The sequence below is a fragment of the Urocitellus parryii genome, chromosome 5 (assembly GCF_045843805.1).
Source record: "Urocitellus parryii isolate mUroPar1 chromosome 5, mUroPar1.hap1, whole genome shotgun sequence".
Taxonomy (NCBI): domain Eukaryota; kingdom Metazoa; phylum Chordata; class Mammalia; order Rodentia; family Sciuridae; genus Urocitellus; species Urocitellus parryii.
The window spans coordinates 127290620-127302705 of NC_135535.1; the positions used below are offsets into that span (position 1 = coordinate 127290620).

Sequence of the window (12086 nt, forward strand, 5' to 3'; positions counted from 1 at the left end):
AGGGTTGCAACATGGGCAGGATCACGGAGGGAGGCAGTAGATGGCATAATCTCTTTGCTCCCAATCCAGCAATCCTAACAACCATTAACATAGTCCCACTGAACTGAGGTCCTGGAACCCATTGACCCAAATCCCAAGTTGAATGTGACACCTGCATTTTTTAGAAGATCTCTATCAGATTTTAAAATGGTCCTGTGACCCTGGAAAAATTAGGAAACACAGACTGAGCAAAACTAAAATGACTTATGTTGAGGCTGAGGCCAAAAAGTTCGGAGGTCAGGACTTGGAATGATGAGATAAAACAGAAACTGCTAAATGTTACCATAAGATCCGCTCCCAATCCTGCCAACTCTCACCACAGAAACAGTGAATTCTTCCACTTTCCCTGAATGGCCTGTGGTTTTTCTGTCCTTTCTGCTTCAATGCCCCTAAAGATTAACTTTTTCCTTTCTTTTCCTTTCCTTTCTTCTTTTCATAGAATGAAAGTTATTACATGATACAAAAGTTATTGAACAGGCCATACCCAGCAAATCGTCAGACGGCACACAGGTGTCCCTTGCACAATAAATAACAAAGGCTCGAGTGTTTATTGATAAGTCCCCCCTCCACTCCCCGCCCCACACTATCCCAAGAAGCAAAAGTAATAGCGGCGCCTGCGCGGCGGCCTTTGTTGTAAACCAAAGGGTCCACATCATCCAAGGGTCCTCGTTATGTAAGGGTCCCTAGACGCCGTCAGCAGACCCGGTTCTTTGGGGCCAGGTCGAGCTGCTTTTCTTCGCGCATCCTGGAACGCCCCCGGGGACCACAGATTCGGGTCTCGCGGCGCGCCAACCGGTAGTCTGAGGACACCCGGCAATCAGTACGCAGACGTCCCAAACCTTCCCCATTCACCCTCCGGCACCGCCCGGCGCCGGGTCTCCCGGGGTGCCCAGGGCGGAGCGGGGCGGTGCACAAGCACGGTCCCATCGTCCAGTGAGAGGTAAGGGGCTAGTCCAGGACGGGAGGGGAGGGAAGGATGGGGAGGTGCCATTGGCTGGATAGGGGTAAGGGCGGGGCGAGGGGCGGGCCGGGTCCCAGCGCAGCAGAGCCGGTGGACCGCAGGCGCTGCGGGCTCAGCTCCCATGCGGGCGCAGCTCTGGTTGGACGCTAGGACACAGCTCTGGCAGTGGCTTCTGGATGGAGCGATGACTGGACGGTGAGTGATGCCCGGGCAGGAGTGTTAGTGGGCGTCCATGGAGCACCACACCCCCGAGCCCCGGGCTGTCACCCGGCAGATGCGCTGGAGCCTGGGCACTTGTGCCCTTTGACCGCTGCGCGCGGAGTCTCCTCCCACTGCCAGCCTGGCGCATTGCGGGCTTCGGGCCCAAAGCTTTCAATGGGCACTGTGCCTGGCACCTCCTTCAAGAGGAAGTCACTTTAGGAGCTAAGATATTAGCGTGATAGGTGAGTGCGGTCTCAGGCTTCACCTGTGCCCACCTCAACCCTCACCTCAGCCAGTCTCCTAGAAGAATAGATCCTAGAGTTGGGAAGAGAGCTTCAGAGCACTTTTGCACAACTCTCTGATTTCACAGATGGAAAACCGAGACCAAAATATAGGCAGAGAGAGGGGCTTGTCTCACAATCGCTATTTGTGGAGGGTTCGCCTTCTACTAGACTCTGTGCTAAGGGTTTCAATACAATATACCACACACTCTGCCGCACTGTGAGATTGACACTTTCATTATCCCCATTTTCAGATGAAAAACTGAGGCTTAAAGAATTACAGAAGTGTCTACCCTTACTCAGAAGAGCCAGTGGTAGAGCAGGAATTTAAACCCGGGGCTGGCTGTGCCTTCAGGCCTCCTTCACCCCACCCTCTGGCTTTGAAGCTTATACAACCTGCTTCCCTGCTCTTCCTGTGCTGTGTGCTTACATTGCTGAAGGATACCTTAATGTTATCATGAGTCTGGCATAACCCTGACAAGGGAGGCCTCCTCTCATTCCAGGCCAGTGCCAGGCCAGCCAGCACTTTATTAAAACTCAGTAAGCAGAGATTTAGAAACCCCATTTCACATGGAAATTAAATGAGGTCATGCAGCAAATAAGGCCTGGGATTCTGGAATTCAAACCCAAACAGGTTAGACTCCAAAGTTTGCCACCACAGTGGCAGAAGGGACCCTCACTATCTTCACTATACTTAGCTGTGCCAATCAAAATCTGTTGTCAGAAATGATAAAAATAAAAACAAAACAAAAGCTGAAAGTGAATACTGTAACCAACAGGTAAATGCAAGTCTGCAGACCTCCTGATCCTTTGTGTGGTTCCTGGGCTACTGTCACTGGGACTGGAAGTTGTAGGGAAAAGAAAGGAGTATGCAGAGGAGAGAGGGAGAGAAGAGAAGATGAAATGCATTGCAATTCTGTAAAAAAGTTGCTGGCTAGAAGTTGTAATGGGGTGCATTTCACCACTTTGTCAGTGTATGATCAGTTTGTCTTTATTAGTTCTAGTCATAATTCTGTGTGTATTGTGGTGTTTCCAGACTTGTCATTGAAAGTAAGGTTGATGCACAGATTAAAGTGTCCATCTGAACCCCAGGAGCCTCTAGTGGTGGGGGGACCTGGAGGTAGAGAACAGAATTAAGGTTCAGCATCACCTTGGGTCAGGGCCACCTGGATCATGGCAGATAAAAAGCATGAACAGAACTTGGGTGTGTGTCATTCTATTAATGCAAAGCCTCAGGTGGCCTGTGTGAGGCCATCCAGGCTGCAGCCCTGGGGATCTGATTCTGGTTTCAGGAGTAAACTCAGTCTATTTCCTCACTCATAGTCACTTCTGCAGGAAGATAACTCTCATCCTCTTTGAATTTCACATTCCCATTTCCAGATCCTTACTGTTTCTCTGGAGCCTCTAGAACTCCTGACTCCCAATGTCAACAGTGATGTTAATGGTAGCTTCTATTTATTATAGATGAGTCCATATTATGCCCATCTGAAAGGTCTCATTTGCCTTCATAAAATTCATCTAGAATTATAATTATTTGATAAATGAGAAACCAGAGAGGTTCAGAGGGGGAAGGGAACTTGCCAGGGGTCATACAGCCAGAGAAACACAGAACAGAGCTTTGAGCTCAGCGTATTACAAAGGTTGAGAGGTTATCTTCTCACAGAGTACACTGAAGAAAATATTTTGAAATTGTTTTAAAGTAAATTAACATCAAGTAGGAAGTGGGTGCACTTCCCAAAATTTCTGTAGTTTTCTCATTTCTGCCAAAGGGGAACTTCGAGTTTCCTAGGTCTCCTTTTCTGTGTCCAGCCTCCTTTCCCAGTATGTACAACAGATGGAAATCTCTTAAACTCCCTCTCCTTGACTTGCCTGGCCTTGGAGAACACAGATGGGATGTCACAGAGCCCAGGAATGCACTGCTGGGAAGAGTCCTGAAGATGTTCTAGTCCAGCTACCCCTAAGATCCAGGCCCCAGAGATGCACTGCCTACTGAGGTCATATACCAAGTCAATGCCACTGCAAAACATACCCATCTCTCTGATGCTCCTCTGCCTCCTCTTTTTTTTTTTTTTTTTTTTTTTTTTTTGCTGTGACACATTTCAGTACAGATTCTCAGCCTGGGATCTAGGGATTCTAGGGATACATGAAAGCAGTCTCCCTGACCCTTCTTCAATAGTATGCAAGTTTAGTGTATATGTGTGCACACATACATACGTGCAGTTTTTTGAGGAGAGTGTGATAAGTTTTCAAGAGACTCATAAGGACTCCATGAGCCAAAAAATTCTGAGATCCACTGTGCCTCCCAGGGAACCATTCCCAGCAGCTTCCTGTGGTACACAGCCTGGGGCAGAGGTAGCAGGGGTAGGACAGCTATGGAGATTGCCCAGGGCAGCCAGGCTGCAAGCACTTGTTGGCAAGAGCTTAGAGGGTCTGCCCTTCTGCTCTGCACCCCTGGCCCCAGACAGTTGGGATGTTGTCTAGCTACCATACTAAGCAACTGGTTAACCCAAAAGCTATTTCTTGGGAGGATCTTTCTTTCCAACAAATCCCCTGTTCTACAGACAGGAGATAAACCTTATTTGTGGTGGGGGACACAGAGCCAGGGAGTTTGGGTATAAAGTATTAAGAAGGGACAGTAAGATTGGAAATGGCTTTCTTATTCCAGGTTGCTGTGACTTGCAAACAAGGGCAGAAAACAGAACCCAGCCCTGGGAGTCTGGGGGAGGGCCACCAGGAAGCACTAGGAGATGGCCAGTCTGCTGCATGCATGGGGGACAAAAATCAGGCTCTTCAGAGAAAGGGGAGGTCCAGGAATCTGAATGGGCTCAGGGAAACCCTTCAGGGGAAGCCCAGAACTGTGGAGGGTTAGGGATCCAGTAGAAAAGAGCTGGTTTGATCAGCCCAGAGTTAGGCAGGGAGTGGAGGGAGCAATGGCTGCATCTGCCTCTCCTGCACTTCCCAGGCTTCTGTCACTTCCATGGACTGTGTGCTGCATCCTCTAGTGCTTCCAAGCTGGCGCAACGGGAGCTGGGTCAGGAGGCTGAACCAGAGGTGGGTGATGGTAGGGGTGGAGAGGGAGGGAGGGGGGACATTGAAACTGAACAGCAGGAGAGAACAGCAGCTGCACAGTCACTGCCCGATGTCCACACTTGAACAGCTGACTTTTTTAGCAAAATCGTGTTGCTAAGGGGCAGCCTGCTGTCCAGCCAGACCCCCTTAGAGGCAGCTGGCTTCTTCCTGTGGCCAACCTCCCGCCATTTGCTGGCTAACAGGTGCAGGGAGGACCCTTTTAAAGATCCATTGTTTTCAGAGCCTCCCTGCTGCCCTGGATGATGTTTGGAAGTTGTGGCCAGGGCTGCAGAGGAGCAGAGGACTTAGGCTTCCCAGGAATGCAGGGTAGAACAGCCTGCACCCAGTTGTGCCCCACCATCTGGCCTCCTTTCCTGTGCTTCCCAGGTCACTTTCTTTATTACCTGTTTGATTTCAATCATGCTCAAGTGAGAAAATAAGAGCCGTGATGTCATAAAATGTTAGAACAGAGGTAACCAAGATTTAAACAGGTAATCAAGAGGCAATCCACTTAGATTTCACTGGTGCTAGCTTTGAATCTTTTAATTTGGATGTATTATCCATATTGCCAAGAGAGGACCCCAACACCTATGCAAAGAAGACAGTACCTAATCTTACTGCAAGAGGCTTTCAAGGGCACACAGTTTAGTTTCCTGAAAATCCTACTTCATTGGGCTCCTTTTTCTCCTTTTACAATTGACCTGTAGAAATTGGGCCCCAGTGTTTCCCTGAAGAATCACAGAGTCACCTTCTTCTGTAATAACTAGCCCCAAGACTGCAAAAAAAGAAAAGAGGGCCCAGGCTGGGTAGTTGTAAAGGCCTCCCTGGCCTTTGTCCCTCCATAGCAGGCTGTCTCTGCACGGCTGGCAGAGCAGCCGCTGAAGTGGAAAGTGAAAACAACTCACTGCTTGTTCACTGAGGACAGGTAGCCTGGCTGGCACACCCGTGCCCCTGGGGGCCTCTCCTCTGAGGAGCCTGGGAAGAAAGCTTGGAGGCCGGAGTTGTGTGCCCTGGGGCCTGGGGCCAGGGAGCAAGCCAGGACAAAGAAGGCTGCTGGGGGGAGGGGAGGCGCCCTCAGGCAGGCCAACTAGGCCTGTCCAGCTGCATCTGTCACTCTGTGTTTTGCAGACTGTGCCTGGGTGGCAGGCCAGCCTTAGCCTCATCCTTTCTGGGCTCAGGCTTCTGCTTGCACCTAAGCATCCTCTCTTGAATCAACTTGTGCTTTCATTGGGCTTCTGCCTTTTCAAGATTGTGCTGTTATAGAGATTGAAAAAACAGTTTTTCAGAGATATTCAGAGGCCTTGCCCAGGGAACAAGGAGATTCAATGCATGGAAAGCAGTCTAAGGAAAATGTTCCAAATGGAGATACATCCCCCTTCCTCTCCTACTGGGTGTTACCTTCTTTTCCACAGTTCTCATTCAATGTCATTTCTTGACATTTCTTGACTGTGTCTTAGATACTGTTTGAAACTCACCCAGACCCAGAGTGAGAGAATGAATGAAAATCAGCTCCACCCTCGATCTGGTAAAGCAGCAGACACAGTGTTTTCATTTGAGTAGAATTCTGCCAGCCATTCCAGAGAGAGAGACTCAGGAGCTCAGGGAGATAGGTTTGTGTTGCCTGCTTGGGATGGAGGCATGTGAGAGTCAGAGAGACCAAGTGACTCACGTAAAGGCCATGCAACTGATTAAAGTCAGAGGATACAAATGCATGTATGGTTCTCTTAAAAGAGAGACTCATTTTCTGTGGGACTAGAATTCCTGTCCCATAAGGTGCATGGCCCAGTCCAGCAAACAGAAAGAGCCCTCTTACTAAAGTGGGCCCCGTCACACCTCCCAGCCTTGTTCACTATCCTCTCTGCCCTCCCATGGGATGGTGTCCCATCCTCCATCCCTGCCAAGCTTGCCTGCTTATCCTATAAGCCCATCTTTCCCTTTCTCCCCTCACTTTGCTATCTGCAGTCTAGGGCCCTCTTTAACTTTCCTCCTGATTCTTTCTCTATGCAGTGGATGTCACCCCACCTCAGCTAGAGACTGAGCACACTGGCCATGTCCTTACATAAACAGGCCCTCAGAGGCAAAGTACTCCTAAATGCTAGCCAGGGAGGCCAGTGCTTTCCAAAAAGGAAATCTTGGTGCTCTATTGGATGGGGTTACATGACACACACCTTACTGTCAACCAAAGCAGCTCCTTTTAGTATGATTTGCATAAATTTTTCATTTGAACAAAAAAATCTACAATTAAGAATATGTCAAACATATTGGAGGTCAATATTCTTTATGGTACAGATGGGAAAATTAAGTCTCTGAAGAAAAAGCAGGCATATAGGTCCTAGCAGCTCCCAGCCCAAAGCTTTTTAGGAAATAACTTCTATTAATAAGAAACCACCATCTGACTTATAGGGAAATTTTACTTTTGGATGTTTCTACTACATACAACAAAATGCTGTGGGAAAATCAAAGTATTGTAGAGTTTTATCATGAGTTAGAAGACGAAAAACTAGAGCCTCACTAAATGCATCTGTCTCAAAAGTGTGTTAGGTCTGACTATATTCCTTTTGAAATATATTTAAATATAAAATATTAAGTTAAATGTATATACCATTTTAAATTTACTGCATTAGTAAGGCTAGGGTGGGTTATGGTGCAATAACAAATCTCTGAAATACCAGTGGCCTATCCCAGAGATTTATTTCTCTTTCCCATTGTATATCTGATGTGGATCAGCAGAAGGCTGTGATTCAGAGTCACTCAGGGACAAGGGCTTACTATTGAGTAACTGTGCCAATTAGAACAAGTGGCTTTCTCAGTAATCACGTTAGGAGACAGGTGTTGGTTCTTAAATGCATTGGCCTGGAAGTACCATAACACTTCTGTTTGTAGCCTGTGGGCCAGAGTTCATCACATGACCCAACTGAATTGCAGGGTCTGGGGAAGGTTAGCAATCACATGGTCCTTTCAAGAGCAGTAAATACCTATAATCACTTGACTTTAAACAGTGGAATATAATCCTAACAATCCAGATTTCTGGCTTCCTATCAAACCACATGATCTATACCTTTGAAGGAGTAATATGTCCCCAATTTTCCACAGATTCTGTGTTTCTCAACTAAGTCACCTCCTTAGTCCCCAGATACTGTTATATTTTGTTATCCTGCTATGTGTGCCCAACTCTGGAGGAGCTGACTTAAGGGGGAGTCTATGGATCTTCTTGTAGTAATTCAGTCATTCAACAACCATTCAGCCTCTGTTGATGTGCCAGGCTATGCTTGGGGCTGGAAACCAGTAGTAATGTAGAAAAGCATTGCTACCACCTCACTATGCTCCTGTGCTTCTGTGAGTTTTGGAACAAGAGGTATGGACCTTCAGGGCCCAGCAGGGTGGGAAGTCAAGAGGTGGTACCTGGGTAAAGAGGTGCTGCACCTATCCTGACAGAGGGCTGTTTGGGCAAGGGTTTCTTAGAGAGCTAGCATCAGAATATTGGAGGAGCAGCAGGCTATGTTCTGATTAGAAACTGTAAATGTACTAAAGGAGGAAAAAGCGTGGCACCCACTGTGAGCTGTGATCAACTCAGCAAACCTGAGGCTCAGAATAGGAAGTGGGATTGAGGCTGGATATAGAGGGAGACAAGACAAAAACCCACCTGCAGTTGTTTCTTTGTAAATCCAGCCCTTCCTACAATAAGCTTTCTTAAAAATATGGCTGGACCTTGTACCCACAGAAAGTGTCAACCCAGAAGCCCAGACTCAGGGCAGCTCCTGCCCCACAAGTGTTTGAGGAACTACCCAAACATGCAGCTGGCACATCACTTTTTCCACAGGCGAGCTGAGGAGCTGAGGAACTGAAACCCTATTTTGAAACCTCTGCTGCCTGACCAAGAAGAAGGCAGCAGGGTGTCCCCAGCTCCAGGTCTCAGTGGTGCCATAGCACTGTGTCCTTGTGTAGGTGGGGGGTCTTCTTACTTTAGAGCAAGGCAAAGGGAGTGTTAACTGGATGATGCCGAGGTCACTGGCAAGCTCACCTCCCTCAGATCATTTCCCTTCTCCATGCTAATTGTATTTTCTCTGCTTCTGCAATCAAATATTCATTCCCAACACAGAGGATGGGTTCATGATATTTGTGAGAGCAAGGAGGAAGAGAACTTGCTGGACGGTCAATATCAGTGTCAGAGGGGACAGAATATTCTGCAGTGACAGGCCCTGAAATCATTAATAAATATAACAGAAGTTGGGTCTGACCTTGAGCTCCCAGTGACATTTGCACACACACACAGCTCAGCTTGATAGGCTGTGATGGATTCATCTCAACAAATGTTGGGGGTTTGTGAATAAGCTGATCTCTGTGGTGGAAGGACATAGAATGCACTCTGGCTGTGTTACCTTCCAGTGTCACTCTACCCCTTTAACCCTAAATGCAACTGGGAAAGTATGAAGAGAGAAAAACTTTTTTTTTTTTTTAAGAGAGAGAGAGAGAATTCTTTAATATTCATTTTTTAGTTCTTGGCGGACACAACATCTTTGTTTGTATGTGGTGCTGAGGATTGAACCCAGGCCACACGCATGCCAGGCAAGCGCGCTACCGCTTGAGCCACATCCCCAGCCCAAGAGGGAACAACTTTAGCTCATTCCCCATCATGTAGGAAGCCTTGATAAGAGAGGATCCTCAGCCAGAATGTAATCCTCATCTGTAGTTTTGTTTTCTGTGATTTTTGTTACCCAGGGTCAATCTTAGTTGAAAATACTGTGGAAAAAAAATGCAAAAAGGAAGCAACACTATTCTGAGTAGCATGATTAAATCTCATCATCCCACTTCTTCCCACACAGACATGAGCCATCCCTTTGTCCAGTCTATCCACACTGTGTATACTACCTGACCATTAGTCACTTAGTAGTTGTCTCTGTTTTCAGATCAGCTGTCATGGAATCACAGTGATTGTGTTAAGTGACCTTCATTTTATTTTATTGCATGGTCCCCAAATGCAAGAGTAGTGATAATGGCAATTCAGATATGCTAAAGAAAATCCTTATAGTACTTTCTTTAAATGAAAAAAGTTCTTGACTTGATAAGGAATAAAAATAATACTATACAATGTTGCAAGGATCTATAGTAAGAATGTATCTTCTCTTCATGAAATTGTGGAGAAGGGAGAAGAAATTCATCTGGCTTTTTTTTTTCCTTTTTTTTTGTTATTACACCTAAAACCATATAAGTTAGGCCACAGCCTTGACTAAGTGCTTAGTCAAGCTGGAAAAGGGATTAGATTATAGTATTCAATACTATCACAGGTTTCAGGAATCCCCTGGGGATTTTGGAATGTATCCTGTATATGTAAAAGGGGTGTGTGTTATTATAAGGGGAGATAGAGAAGTAGGAATCTGGGCAACATACCAGCAAGATAGAGAAGACTCTCCTGATTTACCTTCCATGAGAGAAAACCACGCTGGGCTTGAGAAGCCCTTTAAACCTTTTACAGTATGGAGAGGCACACAGATAGCTTCACATGATAATCCACTACTCATCCTGAAGGCTAGATATGAGCCCACTGCACAAAGGAGAAAAGGAAGCTGATGGTGGTGGGGGAATGCTAAATCCCTGCCCAAAAGCAATATAGAGAAGAGGTTAAGAGACAAGAATCGGAGGTCCAAATGCTTGTGCTCAGTAGTGACTTTGCTTCTTGTTTGCCAGGTGATCTTAGGCAGCCTGCTTCACCTCGGTCCCTGCTTTCTTATCTATAAAATGGGAATATGTGATCCCTACTTCATAATGTTGTTGTAGGACCAGGTGATTCCTAGAAAATGCTCAACAGTGTCCAGCATGCTGTGAGCACTGTACTGAGTAACCCTGGACTTGGAGAACAGGCCCAGGGGAACTGACTCCCAAGGCAGTGCTAGGGCCACTCTCCAAGCTTAGTGGGAAGGGAAGAGAGATCCAGGGTGGCTTTGAGGACTTGGGGCTCCAGACAAGACAGATGCCATCATTCAGGGTGTTGCCGCCAAGGAAAGAGAGCCACATGGCCTGAAATGGTGAGAAAACTGTTCCAAATTCCTAAAGATCATGGAGTTTTTCAGAGTGGGGGACTCCATCCTCTGGGCCTGATTCTTTCAACTATAGTCACCCTACACTTGAACAGGTCTGAAGCCAAGGTTACAGGCCTCTGTGCTGGGGCCCCAGGTGCTAGAATATACTAGGTAGAACTCTTCCTGGCTCACTTGTCTGTGAACCCTCCCTCATCTTTCCACCAGGTAACTTCCAGGTCTGCAGACAAGAAAAGATGAAGGAAGAGTGTCCATCCAGCTCTCACGTGCCCATCAGTGACAGCAAGTCTATCCTTAAGTAAGCTTTGGTGTGTGGTAAAGGAGATTTTGCATCTCCATTTGGCACGTCCCTGCATGGCAGCCATGTGGAGGGATGGGGGACTTTTTCAGAGATAGAATATGTACCCTAGGGACAATGGTGGGTGCTGTGTTTTGAGGCCTGTTTCTTTGGAGATCAGTGTACCCTTCAGAGTGTGGGTTTGAGCCCAACCTCCTAGAATTCACAAAACCAGGAAGGCAGAATGGTACCCACTGGGGTTCCACGAGGACTACATTTAATTTATTTACAAACTAGAATGATACTAACACCTTCTCGAAGTTGAATGGTTAAAAAACTCAAAACTGGTTTTGAGTTTTTAGTAAAAAAAAAAAAATGAGTTCTTAGTTACAAAGTATTTTATTGATGTATTTTTAACTTTGCTGATTTCTATTTACTTTCATAAAAATATTGGGGATATTTTCTCAATCCATTTCTGAACTGAAGAAAAGTATCTTTTTCATTTTGTCTTGCATTTTGAGTCCTGAGTCCAAATATTTTCTAATATTTTCACCCTGCCAACTTGAAGGTGAGCCAACATCCTTGAAATGATTAGCTTTTGCTGAGGACCCTCCCCCAGGGGTCCTCCGAGGAACAATCCAAGAAACACACATTGTTATATCACATCATTGCTTCTCTTCGCATTATTTTTTATTTAAATTTTGTAATAAGAGCAATGTAACAATATAATCTGAAAAGTCATAAAAACCTTCATCATGATTAAGTTCATGTAAATACGTATTTTCTAATAATTTTATGCTCAGCATTTATCTCCTACACAATGGAGATGTGACACTGAATCCTGCCTTCTTAATACCGTAAGTTTATACATCGCTTCCCCTATGAGTTCCCATCATGTCCACGTCATGTACAGACCACAGACTCAGGCCCTAGAGCGGGTTCTGCTGTCCTCATTTTGTGTTGCTTGCATGAGGCGGGAGGCACTGCCTGAAAAGGAGCCAGAACCTTGGGCTCCTGCAGGGGAACCTTACACCTCATAAAACTGGCTGGGCAGGTATGGTTCCTAGACCCTCCATAGGGAAAGCACTTTGGCAAAATAAAAAGAATGTATCGGCTTTCACCAATAAATTTTGAACTGATTCTGCTGATAGTATAACAATTCAGATGTTCTGGGTTCAATAAATGTGTTATCGCTACTAATTTTACCTGTTTTGTTTTCCCTT

General features: G+C 46.2%; 1 protein-coding gene across 1 annotated transcript in view; it reads left to right on the plus strand.

Annotated features, from left to right (window-relative positions):
• The first annotated feature begins 1093 nt into the window (after positions 1-1093).
• Rassf4 (Ras association domain family member 4) overlaps positions 1094-12086 on the plus strand; it is a 39878-nt gene continuing 28885 nt past the window's right edge. The window contains exons 1-2 of the mRNA XM_026399513.2: positions 1094-1195; positions 10794-10884. Of these exons, the coding sequence (XP_026255298.1) occupies positions 10823-10884 (62 nt within the window). The 5' untranslated portion in view covers positions 1094-1195; positions 10794-10822. The remainder of the gene's footprint in view (positions 1196-10793; positions 10885-12086) is intronic.